Source organism: Dermacentor albipictus, chromosome 6 (genome assembly GCF_038994185.2).
Source record: "Dermacentor albipictus isolate Rhodes 1998 colony chromosome 6, USDA_Dalb.pri_finalv2, whole genome shotgun sequence".
NCBI classification, from domain to species: Eukaryota; Metazoa; Arthropoda; class Arachnida; order Ixodida; family Ixodidae; genus Dermacentor; species Dermacentor albipictus.
In genome coordinates, this window is record NC_091826.1 from 55,005,096 (window position 1) to 55,032,241 (window position 27,146).

The 27,146-nt window shown below is 43.8% G+C and overlaps 1 protein-coding gene across 1 annotated transcript; it reads right to left on the reverse strand.

Annotated features, from left to right (window-relative positions):
• Positions 1-1,065: 1,065 nt before the first annotated feature.
• Positions 1,066-26,964, reverse strand: Ns2 (nucleostemin 2). The gene is made up of 13 exons (XM_065439543.1): positions 26,661-26,964; positions 26,403-26,490; positions 22,492-22,720; positions 20,022-20,120; positions 19,217-19,360; positions 16,184-16,456; positions 14,540-14,668; positions 12,741-12,845; positions 9,304-9,462; positions 7,718-7,813; positions 5,454-6,245; positions 4,796-4,897; positions 1,066-1,223 (listed from the first exon to the last, which is right to left on the reverse strand). The coding sequence occupies exons 1-13, from the start codon at positions 26,731-26,733 to the stop codon at positions 1,074-1,076; spliced, it is 2,439 nt and encodes an 812-aa protein (XP_065295615.1). The 5' UTR covers positions 26,734-26,964; the 3' UTR covers positions 1,066-1,073.
• Between the last annotated feature and the right edge of the window lie 182 nt (positions 26,965-27,146).

Consider the following 27,146-nt stretch of genomic DNA (forward strand, 5'->3'; position numbering starts at 1 on the left):
CTGCTCCCAAGTGGTCGAATGGACACAGCCACCACTAAAGGAAGCTACCACAAACCGAGCACTGCCTTGACAGGTACGAAGACCATTTGCAGTGCCCTTTACCCAAAACTCAATGAGACGATAAGACTTGGAGATTGACCTTGGGGAGCCTTGGAGGCCGTTTCCGAGGAGATTGCCTTGTCGAGGCTATAGAGCAGCCTGATGTTAAGCTCCAAGCACTATTTTTCCTTCCTCCATTGTACTGATGCTGAGGCCGGCATTAATAGAAGTTGGTTCTAGTAATGTTAGCTGAGGCCGACGACAACCTGCGCTGAGCACATCCTTATCCAGGTAGGCAAATTTGCATAGATACGCTAGCCAATTATGTTCGCTCATTCTCGTGACATCACATCAGTGGCATAGTACTTCTTTCAGAATCGGCATCCTTCGGGAACTATGTTTTGGAGTGTGGAAGCACAGAGTGCATGTGCACGTTTGGTGGGCGAACTGGATTCTCAGGCGGTCATCAAGCAACGCTGTGCAGCCTCATTCCCAGCCATGGGGACCGTATTGCAATGGTGGTGCAACCAAAAAACATTGGTGTACCGAGATCTGCGTGTATAGTAGCTACCTCATGTGGTCAAAATTAATCCTGAATCCTCAACTACATGGTGACCTAAAGGCCTCTATCTTGATTTGGGCGTTCAACACCATCAATTACGCAAGCTAGCAAACCAAATGGAGCGGCCACAATAAATAGAACATAAAGCCATTACCCATCTTAAAAACTTTTTGCCCGCAAACAAACAGGGACGAAGAATAGGAGCAACACAAGGACGAGCACTTTAAGATGAATCTGTTCCAACTAGGCCGACTCGCAGTTATGCTTAAGCCATTACTTCAAGGTCTTCCAAAAGCCATACCGAAGTCGTTCTCTGAAGACGGCAAGTCTGCCACAACTTTGTCAGCTAATGACATTCTTCTGCTAAGCAAACCGTGAGAGAGCTGCAAAAAAGTGAATTGCCAATTTGCTGCTGGCTTTGGTATTTGTCTCAAAGCTACAAAGATTTGAGCCAAAATAGATCGCACAATTATCACACTGCCTTTATTTTTCTCCGAGACAGAAGCTTCTGGTTTTCTCGGTTCTTGCGTGCCTTGGTCCTGTCCCGGTTCTTCACGTTGGCGTAGTCGTAGAAGTGGTGGCCCACCTTCCGTACCTTCTTAGCCTCCATTTTTCTCCTCTTCTGCAAGAATGAGAGAGACCAAGTGCCACATTGCACGATTAAAAAGTTACCTCGTATCCGTTTTGTGATGCTTGGCATATAGCATATCTAGACGTAGAAGGTGTTATTTCATTTTTTTTAATAACTTGAAACATTCTACATTGAATTATACTACGCCGAACATCACACAGGCGTTTTTGTGATAAGAGAAAAAAAGCGATATATATATATATATATATATATATATATATATATATATATATATATATATATATATATATATATATCAGTGAAGCACAGAATCCCAGGATCTGACACAGAAGTAGTTCAAAGAACAGACGCACATATGGAAAAATAACAGGACCTTACTGATGTTTTGGCTGCAAGACGCGTTCGTTGGAGAGGCCGGTCTCCAATGAAGGCCAGTCTTGTGGCCGTAACGTCAGTAAAGTACCGTTATTCTTTCTATGTGCTTCTATTCCTTGAACTATATATATATATGCATATATATATATATATATATATATGCAGAAGTGGAGCAAAGTGCATATTTTAAATCACTGAATTCGAGATGAGGGATAAATCGAATTGGTTGGTATGTCCCAGCACAGTTGAATGTGTTTGAATAAAAGAAAAAAGAATTGGAAAATTCTAATAGAAACATAAGCTCCTCCCGTGACATTGAACTCTAAAAACTGGACAATGGTAACTTCGAACAACATTTCTTGCTCCCAAAGGCCACCTTTAGGGCAAAACGCAAGCCAGATGCCAAGGTCTGATGCACTGCTAGCAGCTTTAATGTGGCGCACCGTGGAGATTGAGCATTTATGCTTTGCATGACACTATACGTTGCCTTGATACACGAGGCCCATAGCGCATGCGCTGCCTCGGAACCATGGTCACGTGCTGTGTGATATACGTTTCAACACACCATCATCGTGTATCGTGCTTCAGCAGATACTCTAATTAATGATGCAGTGAATAATTTTAGAGCATTCCAAATCACCAACACATGACCAGCTCTAAATGTTGTGGAACCACCCCAAATATGCAGAAATCAAAAGACACTTGCGGCCCACATGGCATCTTAGGCCTAACAGCATCAACAATAACACCAAACATCGCTAACACTCTGTTCTCAGTGTGATGTGAGGCTGAGTGATGGATAATTTTACCATTTATTTCTCACCATCGGGACAGAAAGCAAGTAACAAGAGCGAATTCCGATTGAAATGGGGGCGGCCTAGCACTGCCATGTTACCATTCAATTCTACGCGGTGATCAACCGTCTATAGCGGTAGCTGCCGTGGGTTGCTACGACACGTAGTAGTGATGAAAAACTAGCGACAGCACTATCAATACTATCGATAGTTCAGTCACTGTCGAACCAGCAGTGGCAAAGGACACTGATAGTTCAAAACTATGCAACATACCACATGTAATCACTCTTGCATAACTTTGACATCACTCTCCAGCGTGTCTCAAGCCATGCGCTATGCATTCTCGCAGTACGCACGTCACTGAGAGTGCAAGATGGATACCCCTCCGCACCATCACAGCAGATGGCACACTTTGCCATGCTGATAGTACAAGGTCACATGACTTGGTTCACCAGTAGTTGCAATGACCGGCAAGAAACAGCCAACCGTTACAATTCTGAAGGTCAAACAAAGCATCACTACACCACTTTCTGAAGTGTCTATGCAGTATAATTGTGCGCTTCTGCAATGTCAGTACAAGCAGAAGGCATGTTCTCAGTTGCTAGTATATATACACAATTGCAGAGAGGAAGTGTAGCCTGAAGGAGAAAACAAGTTGACATGCTCCACTAGAATGCTTGTGCTGACACATGATTAAGTTAGATGTGTAACTATTCAGCCAGAGCATAAAAAAAAAGCCTTTATAAATATATATAACCTCGCTGGAATGAATATTAATTGCACATTTAGACTTCAACACAATGAAGACAATTATTTTGAGGGCCTGCTGTAATGTTGGCTACCTTTGAGAATGGATAGGTTATAGCAATATTTTAAATTTTGACAACAGACAGAAATATAGTATGCTGCATTTGCCAAAAGAAGTTGTTTCAAAATAGCATCACATTAGTGCTACTGATAGTTACCACACATCTTTTGGTAGTATCACTGGAACGGCAATGTTATCGATAGCACAGCTAACAACAAACGTTAGTGAACTAGCATACTATCGCTACTGACAGTGCTATCAATACTTAAAATATAAATACTAGTTTACATCACTAACCCATAGCCCACAGATGCACACCAGTGCACTTATTATTTTCTTTGCATCCCCAGCTTAAATTAGCCCCACTTATTCTGTGATCCGTAACTTCAAAGATAGAGGTTCTAAAAATGCATGGTAAGACCGCCGCTAGCACTTGGTGATATGGTACTGCTCGGAGAACCATGCGCATTATAGAGCACTACGTGCAAACGAGCTCTCTTTAGTGCAAACTCATTTTATTCAAGTTTTTTTCCTGTCCCCCCAGAGTTTGAGTTAACCAGGTAGGAGCATAAATGACACTAACAACAACAGCAATCAGCACAATAACAGGCAGAATGCATTTTAGTCTGCCATCCTGCTTCTGTCTTCTAGAGGTCTCTGCAATGTCTGTCCAAATTCTGCTTTGGTTTTTTATTATCAACGGTCTCTACTGCTTTAAGACGTGCGCTATCATGACACTAAATGTTAAATCAACTACTGATCGGTTTGAGCAGGGCATGTTCATAGGCTAATTGGGCAAGAAAGAGTGATGGGCATGAATGCTCCAGTAATGCGGTAACCGCACACACTTCACCTAGTCTCATGAACGAGGAACTTTGTCTAGAGTCTACTGGAGGGCTGCATTAAAGGATTTCTCTTGGCAAACTGAAGGGGAAATACCTTTAAAGGGCTCTACAGAAGTCAGCGTGCACTTCAGCTCTGCACGTTTTAATGATAGCAAAACCTAACACACAACTTGCAAAGTTGAACCTCATTGTCAGGGCTGGCACCAGCGTCCACTGTTTGATTACATTTCTCCTAGCGTTATACTGACCAAATGTGCATGCCTGACAGGCTGAGTCTCAATTACAGTTTTGCACCATGGGAATGCAGGAGCGACGCAACAATTAAACTTTCTATGCAATAAGAGACTGCCATAAAACAAGGGCCACTGTTAAAATGAATATCTCGTAAGATATCCAGCACAATACAACTTTGCTGCATTTTCTTGTACAAATTTGTAAGCATTAAACTTTGTGATAAATTTTCTGATAATTGATTTGATATTTGTCTGTTTCTTTCTTGATTCAATTCGGTGTTCAATTCGAAATCTACTATTTGGTATTTGAACACCCCTACTTTTAACACAATTCAATAGTGCAATGAACTCTGCTTCTCAAATGTACAATATGAGAATATAGACTTGAGTTACCACCTTAGGGCATAAAAGAGCGTATTGGTAACAGTGTAAGGAGTGTGACAAAGGTAACACAGACACTAAACCTGCATGCTCACGTCAATACTGCTCGATAAAAGCACTGTTATGTTCCCAGGTAGCACTGATCACCAGCTCGACATCCACATACCTCTTTGCCTGTAAGCCGTCTAGCAGGTGCACTGTCGTCTTCTTGTACAGTTTTTCTCCGCTTGGCCAAAGAGCTCACAACAAATGTGCCACTACTGGTCACCTGTTCAGAAAATAGGAACAGCAAACACAGTGTTGGCTCCATGAACATGCTCGTCATGGTGAGTGGCAAATATTGCTAAAAGGGCCAAACATGACCTAATGGCATAGAGAACATGACGTGTCATCAGTGATGGGATGGGATTCGATAAATAGTACATGTAATGTAGCTGTAATGAAGCTTAGCAATCGATGGCTGTATGGGCCACCAGAAAGATAGCCTAAATATATGACTATGCATGCGGTCAGGTGTGTTATGTGCTTAAAAATGACGACGTCCTTTAAAAAAGAGAAAAACTGTTCTATTTGTTTCTATTCGTGCATCTTTTCAAGCACTGCCTTCTGCATGCATGAATGATGAGAAGAGGTGGAACTATGTAAACCTAATGTAGATTCCTATCACTTGCACAGCATGCCTTTTCCAAGCACGTTCCAAAACCTGGTGTTTCTGTCCATGTTATCTCTACGAAAACCAGAATGACATGTTTACGAATGAGAACCGCTGTTCTTAAAAAAGTTTTCACCTTATTTACAAACAAGGTCCTCACAAATGCACTTACCAAGGAAGATGCTGTCTCCTCTTTTTCATCCTCGTCAGAAAAGTCTTCCACTTCGAATGTCACAGGTTCCGGGGCCACCGGAGTTTTGTTGTCACTCGGGGAATCATTCTCGGTTTTTGGTTTCTTTGTTGGCAGGAACTTGGCCCACGGACTCTGGGCCATCTTCCTACCAATGAGGTCGCAGAGTTCCACGTGCTGCGATTCTGCACCAGATTTCTTCCGCTTTTTGGCTGGCGATCGGCTGGTGGGAATGCCTACAGCGTCACCTGGTGATAAGTTGGACTCCTTCGCACTGGCAGTCTGTGTGTCTCCTTCTTTAGGAACACTTTGGTTGTTATTTGATTCTTTAGCCTCATTCTCAGCAGTTGGAAGTGCCTCCGTTTCAGCAGGTGTACCGCCCACAACTGCTTCTGCAGTAGTGCTTTGAACCTTCACTTCATTCTTCGACTTTGGAGAAGCTGGCGAACCTTCTGAGGCATCTGCTTTCGGTTCATCTCGACAACTATCCCCGGAAGATTCAGATTCCACAAAAGGGCCACCAGGGAGCGCTTCCCGCTCCTGTTTGGAACTCTGCACGTCACCCGCCTCTGCTGCCGACTTCTCGACTTCGACAGTTGCCTCTTCAGAGGGCGCCTTCTCCTTTGCTTCAGACTTTGCAGGTGCTCCTGGCGCCTGCAGGTCTTCAGCCACAAACCGCGGCCCCACACGGATTTCATCCAGGTCCTGGCGCACCTTGGCAGCTATGGCGATGTCGCCAGAGGGCTCCGCATTCTCCTGGGTTCCGGCGGACTCCTGCGAGGATGAGCGTTTTTTTTATAAGCACTGACAAGCAAATGCACTCACAGCTGTCTGAATACAAGTTCCCAATTAAGATTCAATAGAACCACATGACACATTTGAATTCAAATTTTGCATGGTATGCAGGATTTGCAATTGAGGAATAGGGGGGGGGGGTTTGAGCATAAGATCAGAGGCATCATTTTTCGGGTGCAGTGGCCCTTTTTCACTGAGGCAAAATGGAAACGTGTTAGCTCGTGCGGAGATTTTAGGAAACAGAGAACCTCAAGTGGTGTAGTCTGCCTTGGCTATGCTTCCATGACATCCATCAACCCCACACAACGCATCACATTCCTCTGAGTGATAGGTGTAAAGCACACATTATTGCGTTTCAACTGCTCAATCTCACTGCTCGAGACTTTAAGCAAAAGGTGGCAATAATGCGCATGTACAGTCGCCGACCAATTATTCCGACACCAATAATTTGGATAGCTTGGCACCACCGCCATTCACCCCATAGGTGTGATGTAGTAAGGACGTCTGAAATTTTGGACTTCTTACAACGCGCTGTTATATAGCTTAGACTTTGCGACAAGCACAAAGGAAACCTTTTTTCCCTTTTATGTATTAAGTTGCCAATGCAAGTTGAAGTTGATGGTATGAATAATTGGTACATGCATTGATCGTAATTTCAACTATCTGAAGCTTTAGCATGCCAATAGTCGAAATGCAGACTGAACAGGTAGCATGGGTATGTGTATGCAACAATGCATGGAGACGTTTTTCTGGCCACCTGTGGAATAAAGACACTTAACCTCAGGCAAATCCATTCTTTCGGACTCCTGATTATCTGAAATTGTTTGGGCGGTCCTTGTCGAGTTCGAATTAATCAGTTGGCGAATATAATTTCGGAATGAAACCTGTCATCAGCCAGCAGATATCAGGCACAAGGCACAAAATATGCGTCGGGGTGCCTCTCGGTTTTGGACTGCTGTGCTGCCAACACTGCTGCTTAGCTTCCATATGCCTCCAAAATTCAAATTCGAAGCATGATGTTGACTGCCTCAAAGCATGGTGTTCAATGCCCCAAAGCAACATGCTTGGAAACACCGCATAGAGGGTTCCATATTAGTTTCAACCACCTAGGGTTCCTTAAGATGAGCCTAAATTTAAGTAAACAGGCGCTTTTGCACTCTGCTTCCGTTGGAATGTGGCTGCTACAGCTCGAAGTCAAACCTGCCACATCGTGCTCAGCAGCAGATCACCATAGCAACCGAGCCGATATGGCAGGCAATGGCAAAGAAAACAAAAGCTGCATGTAACATAAGTGTGGGTTCAGAACGCTTCGCATCAACGCCACCAGCCGTGACGGCAGCATGCCTAGATAGTCCACCAGCCTGCTGCCACAAGATATTGCTATATGTACACCTTTTTAAAAGGAATCCATTGGCTGCCAAATGTTTATTGACCACAGAATAGTTCCCTACCTCTCCACCAGGTGGCTTGACAAAATAAGGTAGTTTTCCCCGCTGCCAGTCGTTCAAAACCATCTTGGCCACTGTAGAGATGTCAGGTTCCCCACCCTGAAACAGTGAAGACTCGTGAGCAAACAAATAGATGGCTTCACCACAACACGAAAGTACATTTGAACGACAGGCCGGACAGTGCACCGTAAAAAGCATTTCTCTGTCTTTGTTGCGGTGGAAAAGGCAGGCCTATAAGCTTAACTCTAGCAGAACAGAGGACAATTGAACTAACAGGAGAAAAAAAATATGTCAGCAGACTTCAGCAATTCTGCTGGCTCTGCACTTATTTACAGCAGAGACCTCCATCCTCTCGAGAACAGCCACTCCTACGCAATGAGCACAACTTTGTATTCGTCTGCTACAGTGTATTGCCTATTGTACCCTCCAAGATACATGCACAGACATCCCTGCTCTCAAAGGCTATGTGGCAGGCAACTAGATTTCTGCATATATTACCAAGTACCAAAGCTGTGCTATAGCGCAGTGGTTAGTGCATTCAGCTTCCAAATGGACACTGGTGCAGAGACATGAGTTTGAATCATAACGGTAGTGTTGGAAAAATCTTTGTTTAGCTTCATTCCTATGGCCAGGGCCAAGCTGAGGAGGAGGATACAATACCGGCAGCCATCGGCTTAACGAGCAAACCAAGTTTGGAAATATTGTACTGCTGTCACAGGGATAAAAAAAGATACAATAATGAAACTATAGCGCTATAAAGAATGAAGCTTATTGGTGCAAGCTTGCAATTATCGTCTCTCCTTTCACACTGCCACAGCTGCCGACTGCCCTGACAGATGGGCAGCATACAGGGTGTCCCAGCTAACATAGAACAAGTTCTAAAAAAAATCAGGGTGGGAGATGTGAGGATGGGCCCAAAATGGCATTCTGTTTGCAGTCGCCATTCGCAAACTGGGGTGCAGATAAAATAACTAAACAAAAGTGCGGTGACCTGGAAATCATTGAATACGACATTTTCAGACGCATAGAAGAAGTTGGCATTCAGACATACACCATTAGATTAGAAATTTTTCATTTGGCTAATTACATTCTGGGTAATAAGCTAATTAAACACAAGAGATGAAAGGTAAAATGCCCTACTTTGGGGAAGGCTACTGCAAACAGAACACAGTTGGCCCCATCCTTGTACCTCATATGTTTTTTTTTTTGTAGTGTGACCCATGTTAGGTAGGACACCTTGTAAAAAGGCTACGACATTAATAAATGCCAACTGAAATCGCTGCAACGCTGTGCCAACTCTTTTCCAACATGAAAGTGACGCTTCAATGCTACAGCAACTGTAGTCAAACTATGGCATTCTGAACAAGGATGCGACATAGGGCTCATTGGTACTGCATCTTATGGTGAAAACAGCACAAGAAACAAGGCCTGAGGCAAACACAACACAAGAACTTATGTTGTGTGCGTCTCAGTCCTCGTCTTTTGTGCTGTTTCCGCTACAAGATGCCATCCTCCTGCGTTCGTTTTTAAAGAAGCCCAGTGCCAGTATCCGCACTGCTAATGCCAAAAGAGTATCAGGACATCTATACCTTGAGCAGCTTGCCAGACCGCCGGCCCAGCTTTTCGAGGAAGTCCTCTGGGCTTTCCCAAGATTCTATCTTGTACGTCTTGACAATGTACTCAGGCCTAACACGGTCCAGGACTGCTGGGATGTGGTCTTGGGGGTCCTCCACATTCTCAACACGGACCTGAGAGTATGGAGAGAGCACACAGAGGTTTTTCTACCACTATCATGTGCGGTGTGGCCAAATAAATGCTCAAAAGATGCACTACAACGTCTGCGATAGGTCTAACTGACCCATTAATGATACCAAAAGGTGCTTCCGACCTTCAAGACAGCACGACAACTTCAGACGTTGGGGATATTTTTTCAGCACCTCCTTAATTCATTTTTCGAATGATTTCACGCGGCAAAAGTATGGCTCAGTTGCTACTGTGAGACGCACTGCCATTCTTTCTTTAATGTCTCCAGAAATTCTGAACTTCAGGTGTGTTGGGACGCTGCTTACAAGTAGACAAATTACCAGACTTTTGCACATACTATAAACCTGCACCTAAAATTTTAAAAATTTAACAGTAAAGTCGGGGTGCGAGTTACGTGTGAATTTTGCCTTGAGGTGTGGCTTCACAGCAGTGCGGTGCACACTGCCGCAAAGTTACATGTTAAGGCTAGGTTATCTGTCATTCAAAGTTTCGTTATCTCCTAGGGAACCCCACCCTCTCCCCACCGCTGCCTGTTTAAGCACCCTTCTCCACTCCTTCATGTTTGCACATTCTTCTCCCCTATATGGGTCGCCATTTTGTACTAGTTAGCGAATGAGGACGCAGCGCCAGCAAACTAACACGTCACCCGTTCCCGTGGCACTCTTTCGGTTTGCACGAAACACTTAATGATACGGTGGAGAGCCAAATCACCGTTCGGATTTACGGCTCAGTCACGTTGTGCGGGCTGCTTCGTCCTCACTGTCATCCTCTGTCACGTGAATGCTAGCGGTGAAGTGATTCGATTCACGTCACGTGTCACATGACTGATTCGTCTGCAATCATGTCTGTCGTATGAATCCAGCTTTATTAGCATTGCTGCCGGGCGGCGGGGGAACAGAGCCACTGGCCAAAGATACGATGTGGACAAGTTGTGAATTTGTGAATGGAAACTGTTTTTGCAAAGGTTTGAAAGTTGTTGTATGCAGTTATAAGCCACAAATTCCTTTTCCCGGGTTGCTGTAATTGGGGGTGCAGGTTATATGTGGTGGCGGGTTAAAGAAAAAAAAAAGAAATACGGTAGGAACTGACGACGAGAAGTGAAATACGTATAGTCGTATCCACTCATAACAAACTCCATAGTTCCACGAAAAGTGCTCGCTGCATCAGTAGTTCGTTATGTGTGGACTTGCCCTTCAATACACACAAAATTTAACGACCCTGTAGCTGGCGTCGTCAGTTACAGTTACAATTGGACGCCATTTTGGTCCGAAAACTGGATTTTCAGTATGTTGATTTCTGTTCCTGGGACTTTTTCACATCTAACTGCAAGTTTCCGTTAAAAACGTTGTTTAAAGAATAAAATGTGGCGTTGTGGCTCATTCGAAACAGCACTTGGCTGGTTCTGGTCACCTGCCATTTTCATACTACGACTGCACTCGCTGCCATTTTCTCTCCAAAAGCTTGTGGTATATTTTGCTTTCAGTGGGACATGATTGGATTCTGCATACAATAGTGAAGCATTCTAGTTGGCTGCAAGTGAAAACTACAGCGGCATGCCGGCATTTCGCAAAGGTCTTGCTGTTAAGGCTGCAGCATGAGCACCATGCGAGCCGACAGCTGCAAAGTTACATTTCTTTTATGTCACTTTGGACGAATGAGTACAAAGTTTGAAAGGCAGAACACCGTCATGAACTGTTATCCGCAACAATGCAAACGAAGCGTTGACGAACAGTGACTGCCAACTCTTTGCAACTTTGCATGGCAGCGGCACGTCGTGCCACATTCACACCGACTCAGCTGCGTGAACATCAATAGCAATGTTTGAGCAGCCACGGGTTCAAATTCGTCCAAACTGTTCAAATAGCACGCATAATGTAGTGCACGCAGCGCTGCACAGATAACTCTGCACTAGTGTGGCGCTATTAAAAATGTCGTTACATCTAGACACAGTTTCAATAGGCAGGGTTGGAAAATTGTAAATGCTATGACATGTGGTCGCTATAGCCGATAGATCGGCATATCTGGGATCGTTATAAGTGGGTTCAACTGTATGATGCTAAAGCGGCGCTAGCGTCCAGTTGAAATAAAGCAGCGAACTGTAAATCACCACAACTATCGCTAGGAAAAGAGCGGCGACAATGCACTGCGCCTTTTATTCTTCTCGTACTTTGCACTGGTATGTACATGTGTAACTTGCACCGAATGGTGGAAATAGCAAGCAATTTTAGTGGTTTAACAACTAAGGCATGCGAGGTGATGGGTGCTCAAGGAACGCTTAGCAAGTGGAGTGAAATACGTTTCTACTGCAACCCATATGCTAATGTTAAACTGGCCGACTACATCATGATAATTACATTGCCAGACGACTCAAATAATCAAAACTGCAACCCACCATTTCGGGTAAATACTGTTATAATTCATTGTCAGCTACCATTCTCGCTTGAAAATATTCCTCAGCAGGCCTGAAATATGCATTTTTTGTGAGAGATGGCATGCATTTGACGCATTTGCTGTACCCTAAGCGCTGGCAAAACGGATGCCGCGATTGGAGTCACCGCTGCGGTCACCAGTGAGATCGGGTGCATGCGTGCTGACCAGTTAAGTTCGAATTATCTAGCACAGACCAATTTCATGATGGAAATAACGAATATTTGGGCCCACAGAAATGTATGGGTGCCAGCCAGGACCCTTGGTTGGGATTGAATTAACTGAAAAATTTAATCAACCAGAGTCGAATTAACAGAAGTCTATTGCATCAAGTAAATCAATCAATCTCTCAAAAGTGAGAACTGTTGTACGACTTGCATGAGCGGATAAAAAAAATCATGAAATAGAGCCCCAGGTGTATTGTTCTTGGCCGAGGGACTGGATATTCAATTTCTAGTAACTTCGTTAGTGCGTCGTTTGTGTGTGATTCATTGTTTGTGAAGCTCTGGTGAGGGGCTTGTTCATTACAACATTTAGCAGGAATATAGCCAGCATCGAAAATTTAGTTTTACCTTATGAAGGCTTCCCTGAGGTGGAATGGGCAAATTAAATTTGTCTGCTGCTACAGGCTTGTTCTGTACTAATTTCTATGATTTGCTGGTGATGAATAGAGAACCCTCCATCGTAGTGGATGTTGCGTTGAAACAGAATTCGTTGTGAAAGGTTTGACTACTGCAGCAGCCTACATGAAAAAGCAAGCACAGTTGCTGATACACCGTGACAGCTGTCGCTGCAATGTACATGCTTCCATGAACGAACATAACCGGGTACTTACCACTCCCTTCAGGACAATTTCCGTGTCTGTGTCACCTGATGGGTAGACAACACCAGGGCAGTCGATAAGGTAGATCTTGCGCATCAGTGTGATGTACTGCCACACCTGTGAAGAAGCACAGCAAAAGTAATGTAACCTGGTTGCGCAGAACAAAACGTGCTTTGTCATCATTTAATTGCAAGGATGTAAATACAAGCATGTCGTGGGAACATACTTGGCAAGTGATGCTGTGATAAATGATAGGTGTAACACAAGGTTCTCCCTAGAAATTTTTGAGGGTGGACATATTGCAATTGAGGGGGGGGCTTTGCATATGCAACTCTCTCTCTCTTTTTAAAATGACCATCATTTCGCCATTTGTAGATTTGTAGATTTGCCAATGTTACATTTTGGGACACTTTAGCCAAACTCACTTAGGTCAGCAATGCATCCTGCTGCAATCGCCAAAATGCACAGCTCACCGCTGACAAAATATGCATAAAACACGAGTCGGCGTTTCAAATCTGGGTCTGTAGCCAATAGGTGCACTTCCTCTGTCCACATGGCAGCAGTAATGAATCACAATGCTAGTTTTTAAAATTTCATTAGCTTCTTTTGCTGTTATTTCAGCATGGCGAAATATGGTGCTGTAGCTATCTGAAGCTCAGATCTCTCCTCTTTACAATGGCGATGGTTCCAAAATGATGGCATTGTGTCAATGGAAAGTCGCGCTGTACTAGTCACGGTGCGATGACAACTCCCGCTGGTTGCTTTTCTGGCCACTTTTTGTAGACAGCGCACTAGAAAGGTATGATATTTCACAACTGATGTCATTTAAAAAAAAATATTTCCGCACTTGATAAAAGAACAGCCAAGGATTGGGAAAAATAAGAAGGAATGGGAAATTTCATCGGTCAACTGGAGCGGTGGGTGGCACTTCCATCACCCCCATCCTGGGGAGAACCCTGGTGTAACATTAAAGGAGCTGAAGATGGCAGTGTGGATGGTAAAAGGGAGTAACTGATACTCTAGTTGAGATAAAGAGGAAGTAGCGATGGGTGTGTTATGTAATGCACAGAGCAGGTAATCGGTGATTTATTACAGCACCAAAATGGGTGGCAAAGAAAGCAAAACACAGGTGAAGGCAGCAATGGATTAGATAGCAGTGACGAAATAAAGAAATTTGAAGAGATAGGGTTGAGTTGGTTAACGAATGCACCGCTGCGTTTGCGCGATGAAAAGTGAAAGCACTATGTGTTAACTGATACAGACGCAATAAGCTGGTACGGTTTATGTGGATACAAAACACATCATGTTCAATGGCCGTTGAGTCGGGGATCTGACTTAACTACTTTTAAAACGAAACTACTGTTTAAGTGGGTACGGTTTAACAAGGTTTTACTGTACTTTTGAGTGTGGTGGCTAGCTAAACAGAAGAACCTTGAACATGGTGCTGAATGTAAACGTAAACATCTGTTAGCCGTAAACAATGCCATAAGCCACTTTAGAACTGAGCACAATGCAAAACAAAGCTAATCTAAGAGGTACACTAACAGGCCAGATGTGAAGTTTGACAGGTTGCTCTGTGTCAGCGCTATTAGTGTGTTCCTCCTTGCATCAGAAGGCCGCTAACTCAGTAGTAACCAGTGGATCTACTTGTAACAGATATTTCAGCTATATTCACGATACTGAATTTCATCTATTTGCAGCCAATATCCACAATAGATTAATTGTTTAAAGTTTTAAAGAATGTGTTATTGAGAAAACTCCACCAGGAAGTGAGGGCTAACAACCGGGATATCTGTTCTCACAAAACTTGCCTTGGTCTCCCCAGCAATGGGCGCCACGTTGCAGACCTTTTTCGACCGCAACGCGTTGATGACTGACGACTTGCCAACGTTGGGGTAGCCGATGAAGCCCACACTGATTTGCCTCTTGTCTGTGTGCAGCTGGGTAAAAAGACAAGGTAGGTGAAGAAGTAAAATGTAAGGCAAACACTGCTACAGATACGGAGGCTTTCATTAAAATTTAACATGTAAAGACTTTCGAAATGAAATGCCATGCAGTCGATTTCCGTCAACTTCATCTTGATGGGACTGGTAAAAATGATTTAATTGTCCAGTGGGCAGACTTAAAAGAGCCACAAAATACATAAAAATACACCACTGTTTCATTTGGCAGTACATATTTGCCGAATTCTAACCTGCCTTCTAATCAAACGTGCACTTAGTTTTTGTGGGTTCATAGTACAAAACAATGTCCACTCAAATCTAATGTGCATCATATAGTATTACGAAAGAAAAGAAAATGCATGCATCTGAATCTGGCAATCATAAACAAAAGAAAACCTTCAGAGTTAACTTTCAGAGAATGGAGGTTCACTTACACTTAATGGCCACTTTTGTCAATATGAAACAGTTTTTGTTGCTGTATATACAGACTACGACATGACCAACATACAAACGCAGTGTGGTCCACAGCATTTGACGTTTTAAATTTCTTGAAGGATTCCGCGACCATGACAAACAAGGCGATGACCTATGCCTACACTAAACACTTCATCAGTTTTTCTCGCAAAGCATCCAAGTCTCCAGAGTGTTAAAAACATCTGGTGCAACTCGGCTGCGCTGCCTTAGCATGTTAAGCAACTCATGTTTTGAATGAGCGACCAGCCTGTGGTGACAATGATGATGACGCTTGCTTTGATGGTAGGCCATTGCTAACACCACAAATGTGATTTCGGTTTCGTATGCAATTGTAACGCGCAGGGCATTTCAGACCACTCAGGAAAAAAAAAAAAGGCGCATAACAAAATCACGTATGAACACTAATCATTCATTGTATATGTTGCTTTCTGTTGAAAATCAGCCGAAGGTAGGCTGTAAATCGGCATTCTCAGTCGTTTAGGCACTGCTAAGACAAAGACCTTGCCACTATTAAAGCAACATTTACCTTCCCCATTGGGATCAGTATTAGGGTCAAATGCATACACGCAAACCAGTTAAGTTTGAATTATCCTGTGAAGGCTAATTTCAGGACATATTCCTGCGGTGGGCAGCATGATCTGGACAAAGGACAAAAGGAAGCGTACGATGCGAGCGCAGTACTAACAACTGCGCTCGTATCGTGCGCTTCCTTTTGTCCTTTGTCTAGGTTGTGCTGCCCACCCCTAGGAATATGCTCAGTCACCAGCTTGTCCAGCTTGCTGTGCTAAGTTCAGGATTGAAATAATGAAAGTTCGGTCCCACGGAAATGTACGGGCGCTGTGCCGGAACCTTGGGTCGCAATCAAAATAATCTAAAAATCTCATTAACCGGATTCGAATAAATGGAAGCGTACTGTATTGTGGTGTCAGATGCAACTCTGTTATATAAAGAGGCGCGACTGTACTTGCACGCGTGCAACAGAAACACTAATCAAAACGAGGAAAGCGGCAGAAGAGAACACGGAACGGGGAAATGTACCTTGGAGAACTGCCTGAGCAGGTTGATGAGGGCCCCCTTGCCAAAAGGGTTCGTGATGCTAGCGTGGAATGCCATGGTGGGGTACTCGGCTGACAGCAGGGCCACCCAGCGCTGGGTCACCCAGGTGGGCACCAGGTCGCACTTGTTGAGCACAAACACCAGGTGCTTGTGGGGCTTCTCCTTGCGCATGAAGCGCTCAATGAAAGGGCTGCGAGTGCCCTGTGGGTCCCGCACGTCCAGCACTTGTATCACCACGTCCGACGAGTCGATCACCTGTCGTAGAGGTGGTGGCGACTTGAAGGGCACTGTTGCGACTAATGACAAACACTAAACCAGTTTAGAGCAAAGACTATTTCCTGAAAACTCTATTCTCATTAAATTTATGGTAGGAGGCTAATTACTAGGAGAGAAACTAAAGGTCAAACTTTGCATTTTTTGAATTTCAAGCAGAAACTTTAGCGCCAGCACGTCAGGCCGGAACAGAGCCTGCTGACCCTATGGGTTTTCGTTTTGTAGCTCAACCTCCCAGCTATTCAGGGTTAGGATGGGTTTGGTGCGAGGTCTCTGTCCAGCTGACGGGTGTTAGCACTCCATTGTTATGTGAAATAAAGTAGGGGTGCCCCCACAGCCCGGGCAGTGGGAGATATAGGATATGGGGTGAAGGACACGTAGGAAGCGAAGATCGAGGAAGGTGTCAGGCTGTAATTGCCTTACACTAACCATGTCCTCTCTCGATAAGGACGGATGTGGGGGTGGTTACCTGAGCCAGTTCTGCCTATGCAGGAAACTCGAGGGGTTCGAATTGTGTGTTCACGAGTTAGACAGCTCTTCCTCCGGCGCCTTGCGAGTGAGTTATTGGGAAGCTGCATGAGCAGTCATTTCCAGGGAGAGATACGTACGCGACCAGGTGCCCTGACCAGGTGGAAAGTCTGTTGGGTAGGCATGACTGCCCTTAGGATTCAGTGTGTGTAATGTTGTATACATGATGCCCTGTGAATATGTACAATCATATAAGTCTTGCAAGCCAGTGATGATTCAGGTTGGGTCGGTGCGGGGAACGTTTTGCTCGGCCTGAGTGATGGTGAGTGCTACGGTGCAGTTTTCGATTACTTGGGTCAGCACAGACTGCCTGTAAATTCAGGTTCTCAGGCATTAAAGCTATCAAAGTTCGCAAATTTAAGATAATGCAATCATCCTGGCCACATGCTTAAGTTGTCAGATACACATGGCTGCTTGGTCTATATATTTAGCACGTGCGCAGGTTTTCAAAATTGTTATATTCTTGTTATGTTGTGATCCCGCTTATAGCGCAGATATTCGCGACTCTGAAGATTGGTGTTAGTCTGTGCTGCATACTATGACAGGAGGGAAACAATGATGAAATTGTCTAAAAAAGGCGTTTACAAGCTATTTACAAGCCAGTCAACAGTACATAAAAACAAGATGGGTGTCAAAACCGATTAAGGGTTCTACCCGCCAAGTCATCGTCTTTGATAAAGACCGACTTTGTCTCTGATGCCACGCTCAATTTCTCTACAACATTTATAGGTGTCCATTTCCAACCTCTTTGTATAACATTAAAGACATGCGCAAGTGTTTACGAGGAAACAAAAGACTATTTTCGAATGCCGGGTGCAATGTGCTTTGTCATTAGGAGCTGTCAACTCATTAAAAGCCAAAACCGATACACATGTGCTCGTAGGCATCTCTTACAGCTTCCGACAGGACTGTGTAATAGCAGATATTGCCCTGAAGCACATTCTACAATGATAGCATCAAAGCCAAATGGTCCCTAAGGCCAGCATGAGATGTAAAGGCAGGCTTCTTTGTGAGTTAGCAGGGTGGCTGATTAAGCTAGTTCATGTTTCATGTTGGTAAAGTGAACAGCGCAAAATGCAAACAAGGACACCAGGGCCAAGAGCACCCTGTTTTAGCAGCCTCAAAACCCATTGTAGTAAAAGTGGTGCTTTCCAGGAACATACCATAGAAATTTTTTTTGTAACAGGACCTATTACCAGCACGCATGCTACGAGTGCAATGTTTACCTTTCTGATTCTCCCTCAACATCCTCCATTCCTACAGACCAAGGCACTGTCGATGGTGGGACCCTGCCCACGCCGTTACGTTACTTGGCTTCAATGCTGTGTTTATTTCCGTGCAAATTAGCATGAAATAGCATTTGTTTAGTACAACTGTGCGACTGTCTGATCAAGGCATTGGTGCAATTTCTGCTCACTGTTCTGGTCCTCCAATTTGCGGTTTGTAACATTGTAGCGTCTGTGCACAGCCTGTTTTCAAGGGTATGCATACATTGGTAGCACGCATAACAGCTCGCTGAAGAATCCCATGTTGCCAGGTGTCAGGTTCTTGCCCATTTTGTACAGGAGCGGCTGGAGCTGCCAGTAGCGACCCCACCTCAAGGTCAATTTATGGCGAAATTAATACACAGTAACGTTAGGAAGAAGCATACTGACGCAAACACCCTTCTTGACTGATGTCAGCTATTGGCCAATAGCAGCCATCTATGGGAATCTGTCATGTGACAACATGCGAGTCACCGTAAGCTTCTAAATGGGTGAGGAGAATCCTCTGTTTGAAAATAGAGTGTATGAGGTAAAGGTAACTTTGCATTCCGCTTGTGAACTCTACACATCATGCATGACTGAAAAATTTGGCTGAGACGTTCACAGCTATGCACGCTATCTGTAGAATGTGTTTTCTCACCAAGCCCGAGGGGCGATCCAGGACTCCTTTTAAAGAAACACAGAGGCTCCTGGTCGTTTAAGAAGTCGGAAGTTAACGTATGCTTCGAACACAAACAAGGAACTTCTTGCGAACAAGCAACCGGTAAGAGGTTCAGAACTGCAACTGTTGACTTGGTCAATAACCAGAAACCTTCATGGTTTTTCTAGTATGCTACCTGACAGGCGAGTTTTAGTCAATGTTTGTCAAAACGTCTTCATCCTGTCTACATCCTTGTTAGTCTTTTGTGCTATTATTCAATGACAAAGTTTTCTTATGAGACGTGCTCACCTTGTACAGCTCATTCCAGATGCGCTTAGACTGGCCTTTAGTCATTATTTCTTGACGAACAGAAGGCTTGAGCTCATCTTCCGGTGTCTCCTTCTTGGTCTCTGAGTGGTGCGCTTGAGAGGTGTCAGCTGCTTGGACCAGTTCCTGGGGAGTCAGGTCAACTTATCCTTTGTAATAGTACATTTGAGGCAGAAGTTCTGCAATGGTCATTTTAGCTAAACGAGCTACAATCATGAAGGCATATCAAGAAACAAACAAATTTTAAGCCCTTTCTGCACTATCGTTCAGGAGAACGGAACTACCTGTTGGAGCTGTCAGTGCCCTAGTAAGAATGCTCTACCTCAAGCAAATTCAAACGAAAAGCTGAAGGCACAAATTTTGCTGTGTGATTGAAGTGTGGCAGTGACCACTTGATCAACTCCAATGAAATCGGTGGCACACACTTTTCCATTGCAGTCATTATGCTGCACTGCAGCAGACAACTTCGTTTTCTTGCCTCGGCATAACAGAAAGAGTGTAGTCCTCATCCAGTCAACAGCAGTGTTGCTCTTATTATCCCACTACTTGTGCATTTATAAAAGTGCAGAAATTATTCGGAAAAAAAAAGGAAAATATTGAAGTTTAATGACCCAAAACAAGACAGTGACTAGGAGAGATGAAATAGTGGAAGGCGTTGCATTAATTTTGACTGCGATGGGTTCTTCAATGTCCACCCAATGCTCAGTACATGAGTGTTTTTGCATTCCGCCCACATCAATATGCAGCCACTAAATCACTGTTGTGCATAAAGGTGAAAGACACTCACCGACAGGTCTCCAGCTGACAGACGCGGCTTCTTGCGCTGCGCTTTGGGGCCAAACGTTGTCTCGTAGCTCGCCGTATCCAGGATGTGCACTCTGGCGTTCTGCAGTGGGTCACATTTTATGTATGTGCCATTTTTTGGAAGGCAATGACAAACAATTCCATATCGCCAGCACTACTCTTCAAAAACACAACTGTCCATCTAACTTACAGAGGAATTAAATGTGGCACCATTGTGCCTCTGCAATGAGGCATGTGTACTTTTCATCTATTGGCTCGTCATGCCATGAGAAGGTAGCTAGACAGCAGCTGCACATTAACTCCATTGTGTGGATAAATGAGAACTCATGTTTTTCCAAACATGGACACGTCCTGAAAGCAGGCACCTGGTTTCCTTCAGTGCAGTACACTCCCTTGGAAAGAGTGTTAGCGGTTACCATGTGATGACACAAATGATGTCGCATGCGATGCCAATCATGTGATGTACATAGTTAACAGTTGCACCTTCTGTAGGATCACCAACAGGGACAGGGGACACAAGCTAAGGTGAAGTGAAAACAAGACTCTGTTGCACAATTTGAAATGGTGTGCATAATTTGCTTCCCTTGCCATATTTATGTATCTGCTTGGCTGTGAACAGCAATGCCAGCTCATGGCCAGTTGGCTATGCATATTCGACAATAGCAGCACTATAATGCTCTTTGCGGACCTGTACACAAGTACTTGCCTATTTCATAACCAAGCTCTGATGCACAGTGATGGGTTCGTAACAAGTAAAAAAATTATACAATTATTATGAAGTGAGATGGCTGCCATGAAAAGGCTTTGAAAGTGCTGAGGTACAAAATTAGAAAGCTCATGTACCCAATGTGCCATGGAAAGATGCGACATGTACGTAAAGGCTGACTTATATGGTGCCAGTCTGCATGAAACAGGGGACACTAATCTGTCATCCCAATGCTATTAAGTGGCAACGAATCCTTACGGCAATCATAGGAACATGAGTAGTAAACAAAACAAACATATATGTTCACACTATATTTAACATTATAATTACAAAAGTAGGTACTGAAATTGGTTAAAACAAGTTTAAATCAAAGAAAATCAAATTAAGAGGTTTGACATAATGAATCAACAAACAGGCATGGGAGATGATGTAGTGGTGGACCACCACTACATCACTACCAGCTGGGTTTATTGAATGTGGACGCAAGTCTAAGTAGACAAGTGTTTTTGCATTTCGTCCCATTGGAATGTGACCACTGTGGCAGGGAAGCAAAACTAAGACCTCAGGTTCAGCTGCAGGATGCCATAGCCACTGAGCTACCATGAAGAGTGGTGTGCTTCATGAGTTTGATCCTGAAATGCCTATTTCTACTGGTGAAACCTCATTAATTCAACTTCAACGGGACGAGAAAGTCATATTCGAATGAAGTGGCGTTTGAGCTACAGAGAGGTCCTCTGAAAATATTGTGCTCTCCAATGTGTGCGGTGCAGCATGCGATACAGCTGCTGATCAATAATTCAAACTAGATGGAAACTACCTGAATGTCTGAATACATGGAAGTCCAACATATCGAATTTGCAAGCGTGTTTGTTCCAGTAGCAGCCAGAAACGCTGGTAAACTCATTGCTGCATGCACGTATGCTTGCACGTAACCTGGTCAGTTCATATTTTGACCACTGTGATGGTGCTGCAGGCAGACAAAAGTATGATCAGTGCATGGACTAAATCTCCATCCCTTGCAAGAAGAGGTTGACTTCACAACAGTCATTGTCAGGCACTTCCCTGACTTAATCCCTGCTCTCTTGCATCATTTGACGCCACAATTGTCACAATTTAAGACATAAGGAAGCAAACCTGAACGTGTGAAGCTTGCACAATAAACTGCAAATGCAGCCTTTGCAACTTAGCAGCTTGGCTTGTGCTGTGGTTTTTGTTGACCAACAAGGCTTTTGGACCAACGAGGCTTTGCTACTTTCACTTTAGAGGAGGCACTGGAGACTGGTGATGTACCAAACAAAAATAGTACTGCTTTTTGTGCCCAACTGGGTCCACTTTGTGGCCACTGAGCTATCTTGGTTTCACACAGAGGCAGTGCATGCATTGTGGAACTAATGTATCGCATAATACGCAAAAGCTGAAATGCTCAATTTCACAGTGTGCATCGTTACGGTGCCCAGCATTGCATAAGACTTTGGCCTTTGGCTCAGGTTTGTCTGAAAGGCCACCCATGGGAGCAGGAACTTTTGCTCAAAATAACTATTGCGCAGTTTTCGGAGTTGAACTTCGTTGAAGTTTCTGCGTATTCAAGGACATGCGACTCCACTGGGCCAAACCGAGCAGTTCGAATGATCCATCAATCCAAATTAAGAGATTTCAAATTACCAGGATTTCACTGTACTAAGCTGTTTAAAAATCACAAATTAGGTTATGGTGGTCAAGAGAAAAGGTGAGCGACTTAGCTAGATACCTTGGCCTTCTCGTTGAGCAGGCTAACCGGCAGCTTGCTCTGGCGCATCACCACCTGGTAGGGGTCGCGCATGGCCTGTCCCAGTTCCTCCTGGAACTGCTGCAGCGCCCCCTGGCTGACGGTGCGGGTGTTGCCAAACCACTTGGGATTCGGTGCCACTCGGGCCACCGTGCCGGATGTCACCCATGACTGGTACGGTGCGGCTTTCACTATCTTGCCCTTGCGGTCCCTGCGGCGAGCCGTGACAACAGACAACTCTAGCTACACTCATGGCCTTGCATAAGTGGCGTCCTTGTGAGCAAAGAGCATGTACAGTACGGTTCACTGTTAAAGGGAACGCCAAATTAGCATTTTATGACACATTAGAATACACTTTTCACGCAAAGGCCTCAGGAGTAAGTTTTTACTCGTATAGCTCTACCTAATCTGTCATGTCAAGCAATTAATTTGATGATATGCTCTAGTTATGCTGATCTGAATACTAAATCGGTTCACACAGCATGTATAGAGCACAAAGTGTTGAAATGCATTCAAAAATGTCACAGTCACAACAAATTTATGGCTGTACATGCCATAATCTTTTCAGACGCAGGGGCCTCCACAAGTAATAAGGGTACTGTGCCATAAACAGACAGACAACAGAAGTAAAAGTGGACAGGACGCATGCAGTACCCCCTTATTACAAGATGAACTTCCACCAACTAGCCCAACTTGCTGCTCTCCTCCTTGGTGTTTTGGAGTTGAGCAGATTACACGAGATGGCAACTAGCCAAGCGGACACTGCAAAACTAAGCAGAAATGATGAATGGCTACAAATTGGCCCAACTGAACTTGCATAGCGCAACCTTAGCTACAGTAGGGTTTTGTACACTGGTGTGGTTGGCCATCCCGATCTAAGTGACACGTGTAGAATTTCTGCAAGCATGGCACTGGTGCTACCATGTTTTGCATTGCGTAAATGTGAGTTTGAATACAGAGGTTCTTGTGGCCACCTGTTATTTGCACATTAAGCTACCTGAGCTGTAAACAGCGTTCAAGCTTTCTGTTCAAGACTGCAAACAGTATTCAAGTCTTCTGTGGCTTTTGCCTATGCTACTCAACATCAAGTAGTGCATGTTGGTGTCGGAAACAAAAGTCACATTGGGTTCATGCCTGTGGCTCACAAAGATAAACACTAAATCAATTTAGACTGGCAGCATTCTTTCAAAACTGTGTTTTTGTTAATTTTGCAGTATGAGGTTGATTATTAGAAGAGAAAATAAATGAACTATTTTTTTTTTCAATTTCATGCCGGATCCCAGCGCTGTTACGTTGGTGTCGCGTCACGGAGCTTTACCTATAAAAACTTGCATGAAATCAAAATCCGTGGCATCACGGTGAGCTTGTGCAGGAATGTCAAGGCAGTGTATTTACCAGTGCTTCGTTTTTATGCCTTTTCTAGTTCATCAAGCTTCCCTTAAAGGTAGCAGTAGATTTTTGGTATTGCAGAAGGGGTAATTTGCTGATACAGCATCAGTATTTTCATCGTTAGCGTCAAGCTAGAAGTGAATCGAAGAGTAAGCATCAATTTCAAACCCTGCACAGTGACACGTGAAACGTTGACCTGAAATTTTCAACAATGGGCGTACACATGGTCAAGCTGCAGGCATTGCGGAAGAATCAGTGCACAAACACAGTCGTGCAATCAGAACCCAAAGGAAGAGTGGGAAGTCGGTACGCTTGCACCATGTTGGTAGCAAATCTGATACCTTATGTGGATGCACGAATGCTACACTTTTAATCTCTTACCCAAACTGCAAGTACCACGTTTACTCCTGTCTCTGTTCTTGATACAATGAATGTGCATTGAGCACTAAAACTTGATCATTAACTGGTGCAGAGTATATGTGCTGCCCATAACATTTGTGACCCTCACATCCAACACGCATATCTTAATGAACACCCAGACTGCTTGAGAGCAGTTTGGAAAACCAGCTCTCTTTATCACGTTTGCATGATATAAACCTGTGGCTTAAAATTAAATTCTTGGGTTTTACAAGCCAAAACCTCAACACATGGGAGCAGGGGCACTTCATATTAATTTTGACCTACAGGGGTTCTTTAACGTGCGCCCAATGCAAGGTACATGGGACTTTTTGCATTTTGCACCCATCAAAATGTAGCCGTCATGGCCAGAATTTGATACCACGACCTTGTGCTTGGCAGCACAATGCTGTAGCCACTAAGCCACCATGACAGGTGTGTAGTATGGTTTGACGAGTTTTCCAAAACATTGCATTTGATACTCCCCATAGGTTACAAGGGTGGCAGATTGGGGAAGTTGGTATTTCATTACTTTTGTAGCAAGGGAATGTCACATTATTATTTGTTTTGAACACATACAATTAACAGGAAAGGGAAAGTGAGGAGCAGGCTGTCACATGAAGCAGTAAACAATACAGCATGACATGCACAAGCGCTATCACACAAGTGCTAATGCAGAATGCATATCTATTATTGTCCTGTTTACTGCTTAGCACCTATATGCCCTTGCAACACAAATCATTGCCACAGGCATGAAGAAGCAGGACACAATTTTCTGTGAGTAAAAGATAGGGCGGTTAACGATAGGCTGAACGGAATTGATGCTAACAAACTGTTGGAGATACTATAACCCCACTTTAGGCAACAAAAAGACACCACGAAGAGCAGTGTTGTGAAAGAACAGCTGAATCAAAACTAAAGACAACCAGTTTCAATATGCACAATGCATTGAGCACTTACAAAGATCCTTCATGCCATCGCCTGATTTTTCTTTCTGAGAATTTTCTTCTTAATGGTCAAACCCAAACATTATTATATTTGTAAATTATATTATTTTGGTGTGGCAGCATTACAACAAAGATGCCACTGCAAAAATGTCGGGCGTTTTTTTTTTATTTTAATGCATGGTGCAAACGTGTGTTCTGCACCTCTGCCAGCCGAACATAGAAAAGCCACGAAATTGCATTTAAAACTATGCTAATGCTGCTTCGTGTCACACAAGCAGTTCATTCATAGATCTACAGTTGCCGTCACACCCTCAAGAGCTTTCCTGCTTTTCAAAACAGATTGCAAGCAGCAAAGTTTAGGACATGAATGCAGAATTGCACATGGCAGAAACAAAATAAGCTGCCCACAAAGTTTCTTTGAAACATAAATTTTTCAGCAGGTCACTGCTGTGAATAAGAAAGCAGAGCTGGACAGTGAAATACCGCTGCACAATTGAAATGCTCTTCATACACAGAACAGAGATAATGTTAAACGGACCTAAGAATGAGCGGTCAGTAGAAAAGTATAAAGACAGGCAGTAGAAAAGACAGGCACATAGTTTAATGCAAAATACGCCATTGTGCCACTCAGATCCCGCATCACAAGACATTACATAACTTTTCAAAGAGATAAATTCACCCGTTTCGGGTTCCTTGTTATGGTTTACACTAGAAATAACTGAGAGTTTACGTGGAACTTGACCAAAACCACCTAAGAGAACTTGTTCAAGAGCTAATGTGTGACAAACTTGCAGTGGTTTCTCATTTTTCTCTCTCTCCCTCTCTCGGCATGTGTAGTTATGACAACAAAAACACGTGTGCAGGCTTCCAGCTCTTTTAGACAGATCTGCAATTTTAGTTCACATTTTTTGTCTTGTGTTTAAGGAGTAGCGCTATTCCCACGATGACGTACCAGCTAGCTCTTGACAGAATTGCTAAATATGTGCGATGCTGCGGTTATGTCACAACTTGCATCTGCGTCTACCTGCCAGCGCAGTTGACCTGTGATGGCACTGAGTATTTGGAATCGGGCATAGTGTCCCAGTCCGCGGTCATCGTGATCAACATATGCTGCATTTGAGTTTCGAACACGCATAGACCAGTGAATGATTATCGTGATACCTGTACGGTCTTGAGTTCTTGTACATGAGCAGACGCTTGATCGTCGACTTGTCTCGCATTGTACTGTCATTGCTTTTCTTTGGTCGGTCTGCAAAGACATCGAACACGTCGAAACATTAACTGTCATCTTCACTCTGGCCATCGGCGACAGCTCACAGGTGAGCCGGATCTTGTCAAGAGCTTACATATCAAAGCGAAACCACACAACTCACTATACTTTATGAACATCTGGAGACAAGGGGTCGTTTGAGGCGTTACCTGGGTTTAAACTGTGCGTTCCCTTATTGAAGGAGCTTGTTTTCTTAGCCCCGATCCTCTTCGCTTTAGCCATGCTGACGACTTGAAATCGGCGATGCTCACAGCAGAAGAGTGAGCGCGGCTGGGTTGAACACTTCACTGCCGAGGCACGGATTGCTGAGCACAAAATTTAATGTTTACGTATGCTTAAGCTCTGCTGTTGGTAATGAATGAAGTTTCTGCCGACTGAACGTCGCCAGCCACGGCAAGAGCGCAGCAGCCAGCAACAACACGTGTTTGAGGTAAACGACTAGACATATGTATGTCCTAAAAGTCCGGAAGCCACATTGCAATTGCTTGTTGCTATAAAAAGTATTTTTAACACAAATAATAGTTTTATATATAATCACGGCAAATTATCACAATTTTTACGTTATTTTATAATTTGTAGCAGCTATGGTTAGAAAAAAAAATTTTTCAAATTATGAAGTTACTAGCGCCGTACTT